Source organism: Prinia subflava, chromosome 22 (assembly GCF_021018805.1).
Source record: "Prinia subflava isolate CZ2003 ecotype Zambia chromosome 22, Cam_Psub_1.2, whole genome shotgun sequence".
NCBI lineage: Eukaryota > Metazoa > Chordata > Aves > Passeriformes > Cisticolidae > Prinia > Prinia subflava.
The window spans coordinates 1,924,495-1,941,119 of record NC_086268.1 but is presented as its reverse complement, the minus strand read 5'-3'; the positions used below and the strand labels follow the sequence as shown (position 1 = coordinate 1,941,119).

The 16,625-nt window shown below is 65.4% G+C and overlaps 1 protein-coding gene across 2 annotated transcripts; it reads left to right on the top strand.

The window, feature by feature from the left end:
• The first annotated feature begins 4,417 nt into the window (after nucleotides 1–4,417).
• Nucleotides 4,418–15,575, top strand: USP2 (ubiquitin specific peptidase 2). 2 transcript variants are annotated; one of them, XM_063417774.1, is made up of 13 exons: nucleotides 4,418–4,578; nucleotides 5,501–6,255; nucleotides 12,955–13,005; nucleotides 13,254–13,377; nucleotides 13,611–13,722; nucleotides 13,803–13,913; nucleotides 14,064–14,128; nucleotides 14,218–14,321; nucleotides 14,437–14,517; nucleotides 14,632–14,710; nucleotides 14,814–14,921; nucleotides 15,111–15,231; nucleotides 15,339–15,575. In XM_063417774.1, exons 2-13 carry the CDS (start codon nucleotides 5,542–5,544, stop codon nucleotides 15,424–15,426), a joined length of 1,758 nt encoding a protein of 585 aa, XP_063273844.1. In that variant the 5' UTR covers nucleotides 4,418–4,578; nucleotides 5,501–5,541; the 3' UTR covers nucleotides 15,427–15,575. The 2 variants fall into 2 exon arrangements, with proteins under 2 accessions (XP_063273844.1, XP_063273845.1); XM_063417775.1 differs by lacking the exons at nucleotides 4,418–4,578; nucleotides 5,501–6,255 and adding an exon at nucleotides 9,033–10,471.
• Nucleotides 15,576–16,625: the final 1,050 nt, after the last annotated feature.

Genomic DNA, 16,625 nt, shown 5'->3' with positions numbered 1-16,625 from the left:
TGCTCTTCTCCGGAGCTGCTTCCTACCCCCGTGCCCGTCCCCTGCCCATCCCTGCCTGCTTGCTTGCTGTCTAGTGCTGCTGAGGCTGTGCCCAGCTGAGGCCAGGCTGTGCCCAGCTCCCTGGGCGTGCTGGTGAGCGCCGGGGCAGGCGCAGAGCCCAGCGGCAGAGCACAGACGCGGCTCGAGTCTCATTTTTTGGTGAACATTTGTAGTTGTTTCCACAGCTTGTCGTCAAAGAAATTATGTTAAGGGAAAAGGAAAAAAAAAAAAAGGGAAAAAAAAGAACCCTATGAAAAGCAACAACAACAACAGAAAAAAACCTTATCATCCAGGAGTGTTCCTCTGTCTGCACAATAAAACCCTACCTAGGTTGTGTGTTGGAGCCATGGGTGCCTGTGTGTGCAGCGGTGGGGACAGTGTGGGGACAGGGGCTCCAGGACACTGCTGGGGGGTCCAGCCCCCAGGCAGCCCCCCTGTGCCTCCCAATGCCTGTGGGAGAGAAGCAGACAGAGGGGCAAGACTCGACTTTCCTGGGCAGTGTAGCCCCCTCCTGCCCACCTGGAGCGTGACCCCCTGTACCCAGACCCTTTGTCCCCTTCACCATCCCTGTCCCTAAACCATCCCAGAGGCCACCTACTGCCGACGGTGGTGGCAGAGGGGCAAAGCTGGGGACCAGGTCTGGTCCTGGCCCATCCATCCTCTGGGGAGGGAATTGCCAGGGCCATCCCGTGGCCATGGGACTGGGGCTGGGTGTGTCCCAAAGCTCCTGTGCCTGGCACACCGGGGTCCTGCTGGAGCCCCTGTGCCCACACGCTGCCTGGGGAGCTGCCAAGGGCTCCCGTGTCCTCTGGAGCAGCCATACACTGCCCTGCCCAGGGTCAGGATGCCACCTTGGCACCAGGAGCCATCAGCAGGACACTGCCGCCACCCCCTAACACCATTGGTCACCCAGAGTGACGCCCCGACGCGTCCCTCCCTGTTTAAGGGCTGGAGCCCGGCGGGAGGGAGGGTGGAAGATGCCACCCTAATTACATCCCTCCCCATTATGCTCGGCAGGTGCTCGCTGAGTCACGGCCACGCAGGTGCCGTACCCTGGGCGGGTCAGGCGTCCCGGAGCGGTGCCCCGGTGTCCCCACGGATCCACGAGGGGTGGCCACGCCACGCCAGCTGCCCCAAGCCCACCTTTGCTGAAGGTTTAGAGGGGGTTCCTCTCCCTACAGCTCCCCCCAAGGGGGGCAAAACCCAGTCCAACTCCTCCCCTCACGCTGATGCTCTACTCCAGACCTTGCTGGCAGCCACGACCACCCTTTTTTTGTGCCTCCCTGCCCCCCGCACACCAAGTTGTGTCCCCTCCCTTAACCTTCCCTCTGTCATTTCCCTCCTGGACCTCGGACTCCCTCCCCAAATTTCTCCCTTCCTCACGCTCACTCTCAGTCCTTTCTCCATTCCCACAGCCCCCCCTGCCCCCGCAGCCTCCCCACCCGGCACCCCCTTGCCGTGGGCCACCAGCCCCCTCCGCTTCACGTCCCCTTTAAGCCTCCCCAGGCTGGAATGCGAGAGGAGCGTTTCAGCGCCCTGTGAGGTCAGATAGAGACACTATATTTATCTGGCTGGTAACCTGAGCCCTGAATTTCTGCCGTGGTGTTTTTACTCGGTCCCACAGCCCTCGGGCTCGGCCCCCTCCGGCCACCGCGCTCCCTCCCAGGGTGGAGGGGCTGAGCCGGGGGTGTCCTGTCCCCTGCAAAGGGCTCGGCTGCTGCCCATCTCTGCATCGCCCATCTGCGGTGCCAGGGGAAGCTCCCCAAGGAGGCAGGATCGGCCCCGAGGGCATCACCAAATGCCTGGCTGGTGGCCCCTCGCCGTGCCCTGAGCAGCCACCGGCCACCCGCGCCACATGCAGGTGAGTGCAGGGGGTGCCGTGGGGACACCGCCCCGGGGAGGGGGACACGGACACAGACAGCGCTGCCCCTCTCTTCCTTCAGCTGGATAAAACCACGGGCGGAGGTTTCTCTCCGGGTAGCAGGTTCAGAGTTCACACACAAAATCCTGACTTTGAGCCGCCCTCCCTGGCACCCTCCTCTGCCCCGGCATGGGCAGAGCCGCCTGCCCGAGGGTCCCTTCTTTTTTTTTTTACCACCCACAGACGTCAAAGCAGTAACTCATGCCCTGGGTGTTAGGTCAGGGTCCCCCGTGGGTTTGGGGGGTGGCCTGGGAGCAGCAGGTTCTGCAGCAAGGTGGGGATGTGTCAGCAGCACGGAGCGGGGCCAGGGCGATGACTCCTGCCCATGTGGTGTGAGCGTGGAGGGTTCTCAGGCCCAGGGCTGGCAGGGGAAGGACCCTGGCCAGGCTGGTCCCGGCTGGATCAGTCACCTTGGGCAGAGTCTGTCATTCTGAGGGCAGTGCAGGAGCCGGGCTGTGACACAGGCACTGCAGTCCCATCTGTTGACAAGGGTGACTCCAGTCCTTCCAGGGAGCAAACATTTTGTGGCACATTCCCCCAGGGCTCTGGGGGTCATCCTTCCTGGAGGGAAATGGATCCCTGGAGGGGTTCTGTGCCTTGTTTCCCTTGGGGAATGGGCAGGAGGCTGTCCCACCCCACTGGCACACTCAGCTGGACACAGAGTCCCTCAGCCCCAAACCATGTGTACTCTGGAGTGTGCCTCACACAGGGTCCCCTCTCTGCCTCCACCACTGCAGAGTCCTGGGAGCTCCCACGTAACCTCCAGGCTGGGACATTGTGTCTCAGGGGACAGGGGACACGGCTCCGAGCCTGCGTAAGCGAGAAGCAGCTGTGCTGTGACACCTCGGATGGAGCCAGCACTGTGTAAGCTGAGCTGAGCCCGCTCTGGGGCTCCGTGGCCACCGAGGGGGACAGCTGCCACCAGGCAGGACAAGAGGGGACACCTGCCACTGGGCACGGGCAGGACAGCAGCTGGGGACAGAGCAGGGGCTCTGCTTCTCTGCCTCCAGAGTGAAGGGTTTGCCTCCTCACTTTGAGCTGAGCTTCCCACTGGGAAGGCTGCTGGAGCTGGAGGCCAGGGCAGGACTCCCCAGCACCCTGAGCAGCCCCATGGTGTCCTGCTCCCATGTCGTGGCACTGCTCCTGTCTGGCAACGTGAGCGCAGACCGGACATTCCTGTGCCTCAGCTTCCCCTGACACCCCGGGAGGATGATGAGGGTGCAGGAGGCCTGACTCAGCCGTGGCGGCCGCAGGGCTTTGCCAGGCAGCAGGAAAGCTCAGCACAATGACGGCTAGGGAGGGGCCAGGCAGCCCAGGAAGCGCTGGGAGGAACCGGGGTTTTCTCACACCCCCTCAGCTCCTCTGGCTCCTGGCACACTCCGCTCTCGCACCACCCTGGGGTCTGCTCGGATGTGACATGGGGACTTGGAAGCACAGGCAAGCCTGGCAGATGTGACATTCCTCCATGGTAAGGCCTCTCTTCCCAAGGAATGGGGTAGCTCCCGTATGTGGGGCCGGTGCTCGTGCGGACCCTGCATCCCTGCATCGGCTCCTCGGCATCCCCAGGGGAGGTGCTGTCCTGTGGAGACCTCTCCTGCTGCCAGGAGCACCTGCTGCCCTCCTGTTCCCAAACTGGTGCTCTCCTGGTGCTGCTGGTGCCAGGAGAGAGCTTGGGCACCTGGCAGGGGATGATGGCATGGGGCTGTCCTGGCACTGTCCCAAGCCAAGATCATCTCTGCTGGCAAGGAGGTGGGGAGCAGGGTCAGTCCCTGTGCCAGGCTGCTCCGTGCCCCAGCAGGGCAGGCAGCCAGGCATGTGCTCCCTGGGAGCCCAGGGGCTCCGTCACTCTCATCCTGGCACTCGAGTGCCAGTCCCTTGGCTGGGGTCCCACTCCCTCTGAGCGAAATTCCCCATTGTCTGTGTCAAATCCTGCCCGGCAGAGCCACACTCCCAGTGAGGGCGGCCGCAGCCAGGCTGGGAAGAGCCGGGTGCTCCGTGGAGCCCTTGCCTGGGAGCAGATTATTCACCCTTCAGCCTTCGTCCCCAAACAGGTCTGTGCGCTCCACCTCACTGCTGCTTGTGAATATTTCCCTCTCCGCTGTGGGATGCTGTTCCCTGGGCCATGACAGCAGCACCCGGGATGCCGAGGGCTGGCTGCAAAGCCAGGCTGGCAGCCAGGAGCCCACGGGGGCTGCCTGCTGTCTCTCACCACCCTCTCCTGAAAGCATTCCACACTGAGCCTCGGGGGCTCTGAGCAGGAGGCTGTGTCCCCCCAGGGCCGGGCAGGGAGTGACCGGCTCTTCTTGCCGGGATCCAGCGCCCGTCCCCAAGCCTGGGTGCAGCCTCGGTGCTGCCGGGGGCGTGCAAGGGACGGGCCAGGCACAGGCTCCGGCACCTCCTGGCTTGGAGCCGGGCCAGAGCCCGCCCCGGCTGGGCTGGGAAAAGCCTTTGAATCAGGGTCATCTCCCGGGTGACTGGAGACTCTCGGAGCCACATGAGCCACTGTCCTGCCAGGGAAGGGACAGCAGTCACCCCGGGAGCTGAGCACCAGCAGCACCAGGGCAGAGGAGCTCAGCTGGGCTCCTGCCTACCCAGTGCCACCCACAGCCCCAGCACAGGTAGGGATCCAGCCGCCAGCCTGCCAGCATGGGTGCTGAGGGCAAACTCTGCTCCTGACAGCCCCTGTTTGGGGACCTCTGGCTCAGGTGCCAGTCCCTCAGCTGGGGACTGCCACCCTGCCCTGTCCCTGCTCCGGGCTGGCTCTGTGTGTGCTCTGGGGACCTCTGTCCCTGTCTCTGTGTGCTCCTCTCCTGGCCTGTGTGGGAGCCACCAGCTCTCTGTGGGGACCGAGTGCTGGCTCTGCCTGGCTGGCAGGGGCACGGCTGCCACCTCACCAGGAGGACTCTTGTCTTGAATTCCTGTTGGGGGCTCATGGGGCGCAGGCATGGCAGGGACACAGGAAAGCTGCTCAGATGCTGACCTGGCCTCAGTTTCCCTCTCACTGAAATGCCAGCCCCTTACCAAGCCCCAGCGCTCCCTGTGAGCGACCAGAGGGTGCTGAGCTGGCTGGATTGGTCCATCCCACCTGCCTGTCTGAGCCAGAGCTGGGCCTGAGCACCCTCTTGTGACCAGGCCACTGCCTCCCCCCTGGACGAGGCACTGGCCATGTGTCTCCAGCCCGAAGAGTGGGACAGATGGTGTGGCAGGGGTGCCAGGGCTGGGGCAGAGGTGACTGCTGCAGTTCCCTGGTGTCTGTGGGGATGTTGGGTGCGACCGGCTGTGCCCTGGAGCTCCCTTCTGTGGTATGTGGTGCCCGGGGACATGGGGTGGCAGTGCCAGCCAGGTCCTGCTGTCTCACACTCTCCAGGAAAGGCTGGCAGGTGGCAGAAGCTGTGGCCACACTGTGACCAACAACCCCTGGATCCCCTGTGTCTCCCAGGGTCTCCAGGGGAGGCAGGAGCTGCTGGGTGGGAGCTGCTGGGTGCCCTGCTGTGCTCCCCAGGGCCTGTGGAAGCTCATCCCTGCGCTCTTCCCTTGCAGCCGATGCCTCCAGGACAACCTGCTGAGCCCCAGCCTGCAGCATGTCCCAGCTCTCCTCCACCCTGAAGCGATACGTGGACTCCTCCCGCTACGCCGAGACCACCTACAGCAAAGTGCCCAGCGGCTACAGCTCCTACAGCTCCTATGGATCCACCCTGTCCACGCCCTACGCAGACAGCGACAAAATCGGCTTCAAAGCCAGCTACCTGCCCTCCCCCCGCTACCACCACGCCGGGGGGCTGTCCCCCACCTCTGGCTATGACAGCAGCCGCCTGTACCCCGACGCCAGCATCCGCCTGAGCCCCTCGTACCTCCGCGCACAGCCGCGGCCGCCCGGCGCTGGGCTCAGCGGGGGTGCCTGCTACACCTTCGCCGGCTCCCCCGGCAGCCCCACGGGATACCTGCCCTCCGCAGCGCCCCTCAGCCGCCACAAATCCATCAGCCACTCGGACCTGGCACGGGAGTTCTCGGGGCTGCACACCTCAGACAGCACCTACCTGCCCGCGGCCGGCGCGCTCAGCACCCGCAGCCGGCCTGAGCTCGGCAACCTGCAGGGTCTCTACCAGGCTGCCACTCACTCTGACTATGTCCGTGGCTACCTGGAGGGCTACGGGAGGAAAAGCCACCACGGCAGCCTCTCCACCGGCCACCTCAGCCCTTCTCAGGCCACCCTGCCACCCTCGGGCAGCCGCTGTGGCAGCCAGCCCTGCGAGAGGAGCGATGACCTCTGCGACGCGTCCGCCCAGGAGCCCACGGTACGCGGGGCCGGCTGGGGTGGGGGGCAGAGCTGTGCTGGGGGGATATGTGCCGTGCTTGTGGGGAGCTGAGGAGCCAGAGGCACCCGTGCTCTGCCTGGGAACCTGAGCGTGCCTCAGTTCCTGCGTGTGACCCTCTGAGACGCCCTTGCTGGCGCAGCAGTGCCGGCTGAGCTGCTGAGGCAGCCGTGTGCGGGAGGGCGGGCGTCCTCGGAGGGGCTGAGCTCGCCGGGGACGCTCCCCAAGGAGGCAGCACCAGGCTGTGCCCGGGGTTGTGCCCGCTGCGCTTTCTGCATGCGTGTGACAGCAGGTGATGGCTCCTGCCCCATGTGGGGCTGACGAGGATTTCCTGCTGCCTCATCCCAGATAGGGAAGGTGACAGGAGCAGCCTGGGCGCTCATCCTGCTGGGACAGCTGGTTTGTCTGGAGCTGGCTCTGCCACAGTGACTCGGTGCCCAGCCATGCCAGCTCCCTGGCACCATCCACTGCTGCCAGTCTGGGGCCCTGTGGCCCAGCCTGTGTGGCAGCAGGGGGTTCCCCATGGCAGTGCTGCTGTGGGCAGCCCCACACGTGTTGGCAGGCACTCGGTGCCCCATGTCCCTGTCGGTGCTGCAGCGTCCCCAGAGCCCCAGCCCGGGCCGGGAGCAGGCACCGCACTCGCAGCCCGTGCAGGGGAGCAGCCTGGTAATTTTCCACTCAGGTTTCCTTCCAAGATCTGACCAGGCTCTGCCTGCATTGTGTCTCCCGCTGTCTTTCCACTCACCCTCCATTCACCCCTGGTCTGACCTGCCCTTTGCTTCCCTGTGCCTCTGTCCCCCCTCCATCCCCCGAGCCATGAGCAGTCCTGTCCTGCTCGCAGGGACACAGAAAAGAATCCCCCAGCAACCTTTCCCTTTGAAACCAGTGCCCCCACATCCCTCCCTGTGCCCCCTCCCCAGGGCCTTCTCTCACAGAGCCACCTTCAGCAGTGCCCTGCCGTGGTGTGGGACCCCCTGTGCCTGCCTCCCTCAGGCCTGGCCCCCAGTGCTGGGGTGAGGGAGCAGGCTGGGGAGTCAGGGCAGTGGAGGATCGGTGCTGTGGAAGGGAATTCCTGCCTCCCCCTCCCACACCAGGCCCTGGTGGGGGGGACCAAGGGGGGATCCAGCAGCTGCCTCTCAAAAACCCTCACTGCCGCTGCAGGGTCCCCACCCCATATGCTCACACCGTGCTGTGGTGGGGTGCCAGCCTGCTCCCATGGGGTGCCTACAGGACAGCCAGGGGCTGTGCAGGTCCCAAACCACAGCCCTGTGGTCTGCACGTGAACACAGCCTGGGCTGATGGGTGGCAAAGGTGGCACAGGGCGCTGGGACACACACCCATGCCAGGGCAGGCAGGGTCAGTGACATTGGCTTAGGTTTCCTTGGTGCTTTGATGGGCACACCTGCTTTTTTCCACTGCTGTGGTTCATTCCCTCCCTTTCCCAAGGCGGGAAGCAAATGTCCCGATCGTGAACCAGACTCGGGTGCCTGCGGCCGTGCCAGGTGCCGGAAACAAGCGCAGGCTGCAGCCCCGGAGCTGCCATCGGTTCTGCCCCATTGCCCAGCCCCGAGGGCAGTGTCAGCAGCACCCGCTCCTGACGCAGCCAGGCGACAGCGGGGCTGGCCCGCGCCTCCTCCCATCCCTTTTTCCATCTCCTGCCTCTGTGCCTCAGAAGCTGCCATCCAGAGGGGTTTGCAGCCGGGAGTGAGGCTGTCTCCCTGTGTCCCTACCCTCACCATCACCTCGTGCCTCAGTTTACCACCCCGTGGGCAAAGGGAGGTGTGTGAAGGTGCGGTTTTAGCCTGTGGAGCTGCAGGGCTGTGCTGGCTCCCAGGAAGGGCAGTCTGGCGGGGGGCAGGACTGGGGCTGTGCCGGCCCATTAACCACCCCGGGTGTACATAGGGTCAGAAGGCCAGGGCCACCCACAAAACCGCCGGCAGCTCTCCGCAGTCCCATCCTGAGCAGCTGACGTCCCTGGCCCGCGGCCAGTGCTGGCTGGCCCTGCCTGCCGCCGCTGTGCCAACCGGGCCTGTGGCAACCTCTGCCCGTGGCAGAAGGTCACCGCTGCAGAGGGGCCAGCTGAGGGCAGGACCCTGGCTCTGGGGGATGCCGTCCCAGTGGGTGTCCCCTTCTGTCTCCCTCTCCAGCCTCGCCCTCAGAGCCTGGAGGGAATTCGGCCCTTGGCCCAGGGTGCTCGATGTCACTGGGGCACGAGGTTCAGCACGAGGTTCAGCCCGGGATGTGGCCGAGCCGCCCTCCTGCCACGGAACCGGCTGGGCCAGCACGGTGCCATCCCCACGGGGAGAGCTGCCCCAGCTCCCCGCACCGCGCTCGGGGCTGGCTCTGCACCCCTCCTGCCCCGGTGCTGCCAGGCGGGGTGGCAGGAGCTCCGGATTTTTGGGGAGCTGTGCCACAGCCGGGCTGTGCCCCTGGGTGTGGCAGGGCAGCCGGGCAGGCTGCAGGCAGGCGGTGGGGTGTGTGCCCTGGCGTGCACACCGTGTCCCCATGTGTGTACGGCGTACACAGCGCGGGCTGTGTACATGTACACATGCGTGAGCGCGCGCAGGCCCCGATTACGACAGGCCTCCTGTTGTGATGCAAAAGAGCCCTGGCCCTTGCAGCTGAATAACGCTGCAAGATGCCTCCTCAGATATTTTTGCTGGTGCCAAAAATAGTCTCCTTCCCTTCCTCCCTCCCTCCCCCCCGTCCCCAGCCAGCCCCTCTGCTGCTCCACTCGACAGGGAGGCTGCATCTGCAGCCATCAGGATTCAGCAGCCCCTGCCTCTGCATTGGGGGTGTTTTGGGGGCTCCAGAGGAGGAAAGGAGGCTCTGCTGAGAGCCCTCTCGGTGAGGTTGGAGGCTGTGGCTCTTGTCAGAGCAGCCCAGCCGCACTCCCTGCCCCGGCTGCCCGTGGAAATTTCCCTGAGCAGGCAGAGAAACACCTGGGCACGCACAGCAGGCGCAGGGCTCGGGCGCTCGTCCTGCCGCGGTCACAGGGGTGAAGCAGCGGGAGACGCAGGACTAGGACGCAGGACACCCGGGCTCGCTGCCAGTCTCCGCATCTGCCCTTGCTGCAGGAGAAGAGCTGGAGCCCTGCCCGTGCCGTGCCTCAGTTTACCTAGGGCAGACACCAGGTGGGGTCTTTGCTCCACGTAGGAATTGCGGGGAGTTTTTTCCCCGGTGCAAGGCACTGAAATATCCTCTGAGCTCAGCGCTGATGCATCCCCCAAAAGAGGGGAGTTCCCCCAAAATGTCACTGTCCGGGAACCTGGCGTTGGCACTGCAGGAAAGCCACATGTCCGGTAGCCCCACAACCCTGTCTGGCAGCCCGCAGCCCCTCTCTGGGTGCAGGCACCCCCTGCACCCACACGCTGTGGGACTGCCCCACTTGAACCGGGGCAATTTTGGCGAATCACCCCCAGCTGGGGAGCCCCGCTCCCTGCCCGGTGCCTGCCCGGAGCACGGCGTGCCCGTGGCCGGCCAGCCGGTGCCACCAGCCCTGGGCACGCCGAGCCGGGAGCAGGGGGGAGCACTGGGGGGGCAGGCGCTGCTCCGGCTGCCGCCTCTCCCCAGTTCCCCACCGCCCCCGCGGGGCGCGCACGGTGCCGGTGTTGGGGTACGGGAGCGCGGGGAGCCCCGCTGAGAGAGATGCCAAGAGGGCACCGCGGACCCCCGCAGCCCCCCGGAGCCGGGGCGGTGTCGCCGCCCGGTTCCGGAGCGTGTCCCCGGGGCAGAGCCGCCCCTCGCGGGCCCCCCTGGCTCCCGGCGCGCTGTACCACGCGGTGCGCGGGGGCTGGCCGTCACCGAGCCGTCACCGAGCCGTCACCGAGCCCGGCTGCCGCCTCTCCACCCATTTGATGTCAGAGCCGCTCAGGTGCCGTCAGCCCCGCAGCCGGCACCGGCTCCGGCCCCGCACGCCCAGCACGGGGGGCTCCGCGCCTGACCCCGCGGCCCCGGCTGCAGCCGGCCCCGGGTGAGGACAGCCCGGCCGGTGTCCCCTGGCACCCCGCTGCCCGCCGCTGCTCCCCGCCGTCCTGCGGTGCCCGCCGGGGCCACCATGAGGGACTCGTACACGGTGACGCTGCCCGAGGAGCCCCCCGCGCTCCCCGACCTTCACAAGGACCTGCGGCCCCGCGCCTCCATGCCGGGGTCCCTGCTGGTCTCCACCTTCGTCGGGCTCGTCCTCAACAAGACCAAGGTAGGAGATGCCCGCAGCCGCCATCCCCCGGCTTGGGGGGCAGAGGAGGGGGCACCCCCTGCCCTCCCTGGGGAGCGTGGGGTGCCCTGTGCCATCCCGCGTGCCCGAGGATGGGGTGCCCAGGGGTGGGCGCCCTCCCAGCTGCCCGTGGGGACAGCGTGTCCCGGTGTCGCACAGGGTGGCAGGGAGCAGGTGAACTGCACGTGTCAGGACACCTGGGTTCCTCTCCCAGCCCTGCCCTTGCGGTGACCTTGGCCGGGTCCCCGTGTCCCACCACAAGGAAGGGTCTGCTGGCCACACGGAGCCCCTTGGCAGTGTCACCGGAGGGGACTTGGCTGTCCCCAGAGCCACAGTGCCGGGACAGATCTCTCCTGCAGCGATGGCAGAGCAAGGGGCAAGGAGGGCAGGGTCTGGGCACTTATGTAAGTGTGGCTGCTCTGGTTCTCCTGCTGCCCCGACAGGCTCCCGGCATGCGGACCTGGATGGGGCAGGACGGTCCAGGTCTTGTCCCTTGTCCCCAACGCCTGTCCCTTGTCCCCGTCCTGCGGTGCAGCCTCGGGGAGTCCCCAGCCGTGCCGCGTGAGCCAGCTCTCCTTCACTGCCTCTGAGCATGTCGTGTCCTAGATAAAGCCCTGTACGGGAGAGGGGGATTAGCTGGAGTTGAGTCACCCAGGGGAGGGAAATCCAGGGGGGGAAATAACACCTCTGAGCACACAGGGCTTGTGCCACGCTAGGGGAGCACCTGACACCCCCTCCTCAGCTCCAGCCCTCCCTGGGGTTGTTCCAGGTGCTAGGAGGATGGCCTGGGACTGGCTGTGGGGGAATGCAAGATCTGTGGGGAGGTTTGCACCCACATGGGCAGGACTGGCCGGTCCCTGCTGGCAGACGGCGGGAGCTGCCCAACCAGGGCAACTGGACAAGCACGTCCTGGTGGGGATGGCTGGGGCACACTGGGGCAGCTCCCGGGGGCTGCTGCTCACCCCTGGCTCTGTGACCTTCCCTGGGGTAGGTGTGGGGACACGAGCAGGGCCTTGGGGTTCAGATCCTCCAAGGGATGGATGGAGGTTGTTGGGGCACATGCCCACCTCTCTTGCTGCCATCCTCTCAGGAGGGACTAGAGCCAGGCCAGCTCCTCCAGCCATGGCGTGGCACTGACCAGTCACATCCAGCTGCCACCCTGTGCCCAACCGAGCCTGCCCCCAGCCCAAGAAAGTGCCGGGGAGTTGCCTGGCACTTTTGGACAGCAAACCCTGGGCACTGACGGCCACGGGCAGCCACACCTGGGGACACCCCTGAGCTCTGGGCAGTGCGGGGGCACCGATGGCACAGAGGGCAGCTGGTCAGCTTGGCAGAGCCCCCAGGGCAGCCGGGTGCCCGCGGGTGCCGGTCCTGCCGCGGTGGGTGATGCCTGCGCCGTCGCTAAGGAGCACGTGTAACTGGATCTGGGTTATTTTGGGCTGCTGTCAGGGCTGGGTGCTCAGCACCTCCCACACACACACCAGCTGCTGCTATTTCGGAGCTGCTGGGCCCCCTCCCCTCCTCTCACCTCCTCTCCTCCTCCTCAAGCCTGAGGTGGGCAGCTGGGGCGTTTGCCTGAGGATCCTGAAATCCTGGGCATCTGGGGGAGCACCATCAGCACTGTGACCCTGCAGGCCCTGTCAGACCCTCACCCTGCTCCGGGGAGGTTCATCCTGCTGCTCCCCTGTGCAGGGCTGGGAGCAGGACCCCTGGGCTCCCACCAGGGCCCCCCACCAGCATCCTGGGAGAGGGGTGGTGGCACCCCTAAACCCCTCTGTGCTCTTGGTCTCTCCAGCAAAGAGTGATGAAGCTTCCCAGCCCCATCATCCAGCTGCCCATGCCCATCTTTGCTTTTCCTGGCTCAGGGAGCACCTGGAGCACCTGGCATTGCCCCCCCATGGCACAGGTGCAGCACAGCCAGGGCAGCAGGGGGCTGGGAGGGCACCTCTGGGCACACAGCCCTGTTCCCGGGGCTGGCTGTCGCAAGGGCTGGGCTTGCACTTTCCCAGGTGGACTTTATCCTGCAAAACAGCTGTGCCAAAGTCTGGGCTGCGCTTGTGCAGGGTGTCCTGGAGGGGATGGACACCTGGCATGAACCAGGCAGGCAGTGACAGGGCACTGCGCTCCTCCTGCAGCGTGGGGCAGGCACAGGGCACTGCCATGCCCATGTCCCCAGGGGAGTCACCTGGCCTCACCTGCAATCCTGGGCACGGGGCAAAAGCGTTTCCAGGCAGGGAGAATTCTGAGCCCTGTGTGTTGCCCTGAGCCAGCAGGACGGGACAGGCCAGCCATGGTTTGTCACCAGCTCGGTGCTGGCTCTGCCCGTGATGTCACAGCGGGATGGAGCCTCTGCTTGCCCCTGAGGGCCGGCTCCACGGGGAGGTCTGAGGCACCATGGCCTCGCTGGGCTGCCCACAGGCATGGCCAGCCCGCCACCCTCCCAGCCCTGTTCCTTCTCTCTGCAGAGCTCCAAGGCCGTGCAGGGGCTGACCGGCCTGCGGAACCTCGGCAACACGGTGAGTGTGTCCCCAGGCCCACGGCTCATCTGGGCACACTGGTGGGCCACAGGGAGCCCTGTCCCTTCACCTCGCCCCCAACACCCGCACCCCTCTCCCCACGGTGCTGCCTGAGGAAGAGCTTCCCCTGCTCCTCAGGGCTTCATCCCCATCCTGTGGTCCTGTGCCCGCCCGTCCCGGGTGTCCCCCTGCCACGGCCTGCCTCCCCTGCTTCCCGTTGCCATGGTTTTCTCTTCTGCCTCCCCCAGTGCTTCATGAACTCCATCCTGCAGTGCCTGAGCAACACCAAGGAGCTGCGGGATTACTGCCTGCAGAACCAGTACCTGCGGGACCTCAACAACAACAGCCGCATGCGCACGGCGCTCATGTCAGGTAACTGCCCCTCCCCGGCCCCTGCTGGCTGCAGGGGCTTCCCTGCAGCAATTCCTGCAGCAATTCCTGCAGCACATCCCTGGGACACCCTGGGACCCCTGCCCAAAGCTCCTCGTTGGGCAGCCCGGCCAGTGGAGGAGTAGGCCCTGAGACCCCAGAGTGTGGCCCTGAGCTTGTCCCCCTGGGGGTACGGCCGTGCCAGCTCCGCTGCTGACCTGCCCCTCCTCCTGCAGAGTTTGCAAAGCTGATTCAGCTGCTCTGGACCTCTTCCCCCAACGAGAGCGTGAGCCCCTCCGAGTTCAAGACGCAGATCCAGAGATACGCCCCACGCTTCGTCGGCTACAAGTAAGGGGGGGTGGCTGCAGGGTGGTGGGGGGCGCTGAGCCCCCTGCAGCCTCTCACTGGCCATTCCCCGTGTGTTGCAGCCAGCAGGATGCACAGGAATTCCTGCGGTTCCTGCTGGACGGGCTGCACAGCGAGGTGAACCGCGTGCTGGTGCGGCCGCGGGCCAGCACCGACACCCTGGATCACCTCCCGTAAGTGCTGGCGCTGCACAAGGCCCAGGGGGGTTCACTGCCCGCAGGGCCAGCCCAGGGCAGTGACCACAGGTGTCCCTCTGGGCCAGCTGGCGGGGCTGGTGTCCCCCAGGCCGTGCTCAGCGCCCTGCTGTGTCCCCGTCCTTGCAGTGACGACGAGAAGAGCCGGCAGATGTGGAGGAGGTACCAGGAGAGGGAGGACAGCCGCATCAGCGGTGAGCAGGACTGGGAGGGGAGCACAGGGCTGGGCTGAGGGCAGGGCGGGGACCCGGGGGTCTCACCCTGCTCTGTCCCACCCCACCAGACCTCTTCGTTGGGCAGCTGAAGAGTTCTCTGACCTGCAGCGAGTGCGGCTACTGCTCCACAGCCTTCGACCCGTTCTGGGACCTGTCCCTGCCCATCCCCAAGGTGAGGGAGCCCCGAGGATCCCTGTCCCCCACTCCCCATCCCACAGGGACTCCCTGTCCCACACTCCCTGTCCCACAGGGACTCCCTGTCCCTAACCATCACTGTACTCCCACAGAAAGGCTACGGGGAGGTGACGCTCATGGATTGCCTCCGGCTCTTCACCAAAGAGGACGTGCTGGATGGCGACGAGAAACCGGTGCGGGGCAGGGGGGCTCCCTGGGGCAGGCGGGGCCCTTCCCCTCTGAGCTTGTGTTGCCAGGGCTGTGGGCAGTGCCCTCACCCTCCTGCTCGTGCTTTTTGCCTCCCACAGACGTGTTGTCGCTGCAAAGCCAGGACAAGGTGCACAAAAAAATTCAGCATCCAGAAGTTCCCCAAGATCCTGGTGCTTCGTATCCTTTGGGCATAGGGATGGGGACAGGGGCTGTTGGGGGGGAGAGATGGGTTACTGCAGGCTCCCCTTTGTCCCTTTGGCCCCTTGACGTGTCCCTCCAGACCTGAAGCGCTTCTCCGAGGCCAGGATACGAAGCAGCAAACTCACCACCTTTGTCAACTTCCCGCTGAAGGACCTGGACCTCCGGGAATTCGCCTCGCAGAGCTGCAGTGAGTCCCAGCCCCTGCCCTGAGCTCCTGGTGACTCCTGGGCTCCCCGAGTCCCTGGCTGCTGGGGGGCAGAGGGGTGAGGGGTGGGAGGCACGGAGTGCAGGCTGCTGGAGCTGCTGGCGTGGCGGGGGGCTCTGTGCTGGCACTCTGTGGGGCAGCAGGGCTGAGCAGCACCCCTGCTCCCCACAGACCACGCCGTTTACAACCTCTACGCCGTCTCCAACCACTCGGGCACCACCATGGGGGGACACTACACAGCCTACTGCAAGAGCCCCGTGTCCAGCGAGTGGCACAGCTTCAACGACTCCCGGTGAGCCTGGGGTGGGGCAGATGAGCGGGGACCCCCTGCCCAGGGCACCCCCTGCCCAGGGCCCCCCGTCCCCGCTGCTCACGGCTCTCCTCTTGCCCTCCCTGCAGCGTCACCCCCATGTCCTCGAGCCACGTGCGCAGCAGCGATGCCTACCTGCTCTTCTACGAGCTGGCCAGCCCGTCCTCCCGCATGTAGCCAGCCCTGCCTCCCTGGGGACCCCCCGTGCCGCCCCCCAGAGCCGGCTCCACTGGGCTTCGGGCATTCGGGCCCCCCAGAGCAAGGGGGAGGTGAAGAGGAGGCACCCCCGAGTGGCTGCAGAGGGAGGCTGGGGACAGCCAGGATCAGAGCCTGGGCAAGGACATCCCAGCTCCGAACTGAGGAGGGCAGCTCGTGACAGGACAAGGCTCAGGCAGCTCAGGAGCCTTCTGATTGCTGGCATTTGGTTTTTACCTCGGGGTTTTAGTTTCTTTTTTTTCTTTTTTCTTTTTTTTTTCCTTTTTTTCTCTTTTTTCCTTTTTTTTTCTTTTTTCCTTTTTTTTTTTCCTTTTCTTTTTCTTTTTTTTTTTTTTTTTTTTTGTGTGTGTAATAAAAATCCTGAGCAAGGGACTCTACAGGAATGGGGCCACCTGTCCCATTGACTCAAGCAGGACCTCTGCTCCCCTGGGACAGCACCCAGAGCTGGGGACCCAGGAGAGCCTGACATATCCCTCGTGGCCTCTTGCCACTCCTGTATCTGCTTGGCCATCCCAGAGGATTCGTGAACTGCTCCCGACCTCCTCCTGGCACTTGCAAACCTCCTGGCAAAGGACTCCAGCCCTCCGGTGGCCTCCATCCCGTCTGAGGCAGCACATCCCCTGCAGCTGCCCCACACACACTCCTCAAAGCAGCCTGAGCCCGGGCCCAGACTCACGGACAGGAGGGAGGAAAACATTTTGTGGAATTTATATGTATTTATAGTGGACTTCGCTTCAACCTGGAGCCCCCCGCCGCTTCCTGCCTCTCCAGGGACTCGTGCCGGGGCTGCTCCGGGTCGGTTTTTACCTGCCTCCTCATACGACGGTGCCTTAAACCATTTAGGGGAGCTGGGGGCCGTGGGGGTCGCACAGGAACCTGTGCGGGGGAGGGAGGGGAGGACAGTGGCTTTCCGGGACCATCTGCAATCGGGGCTTTTGTTTCTCCCTGTGATCAGGAGCCCCCCTGGGTACCCGGGGACTCGCCCTGCTGCTCTGTCCTCCAGCTAGCAAATGCCAGTGGCCTTTTTAGCCTTTAATTTATTCTCCTCCCCGTCCTGCCTTGCCTGAGGTGCGGCGGGAGGAGACACGGGCACCATCCCAGCCCTCGAGGCAGCTCCATCCAACCCACCCCCGGCCGGCTTCGCCCTCGCTGCCCTGCGG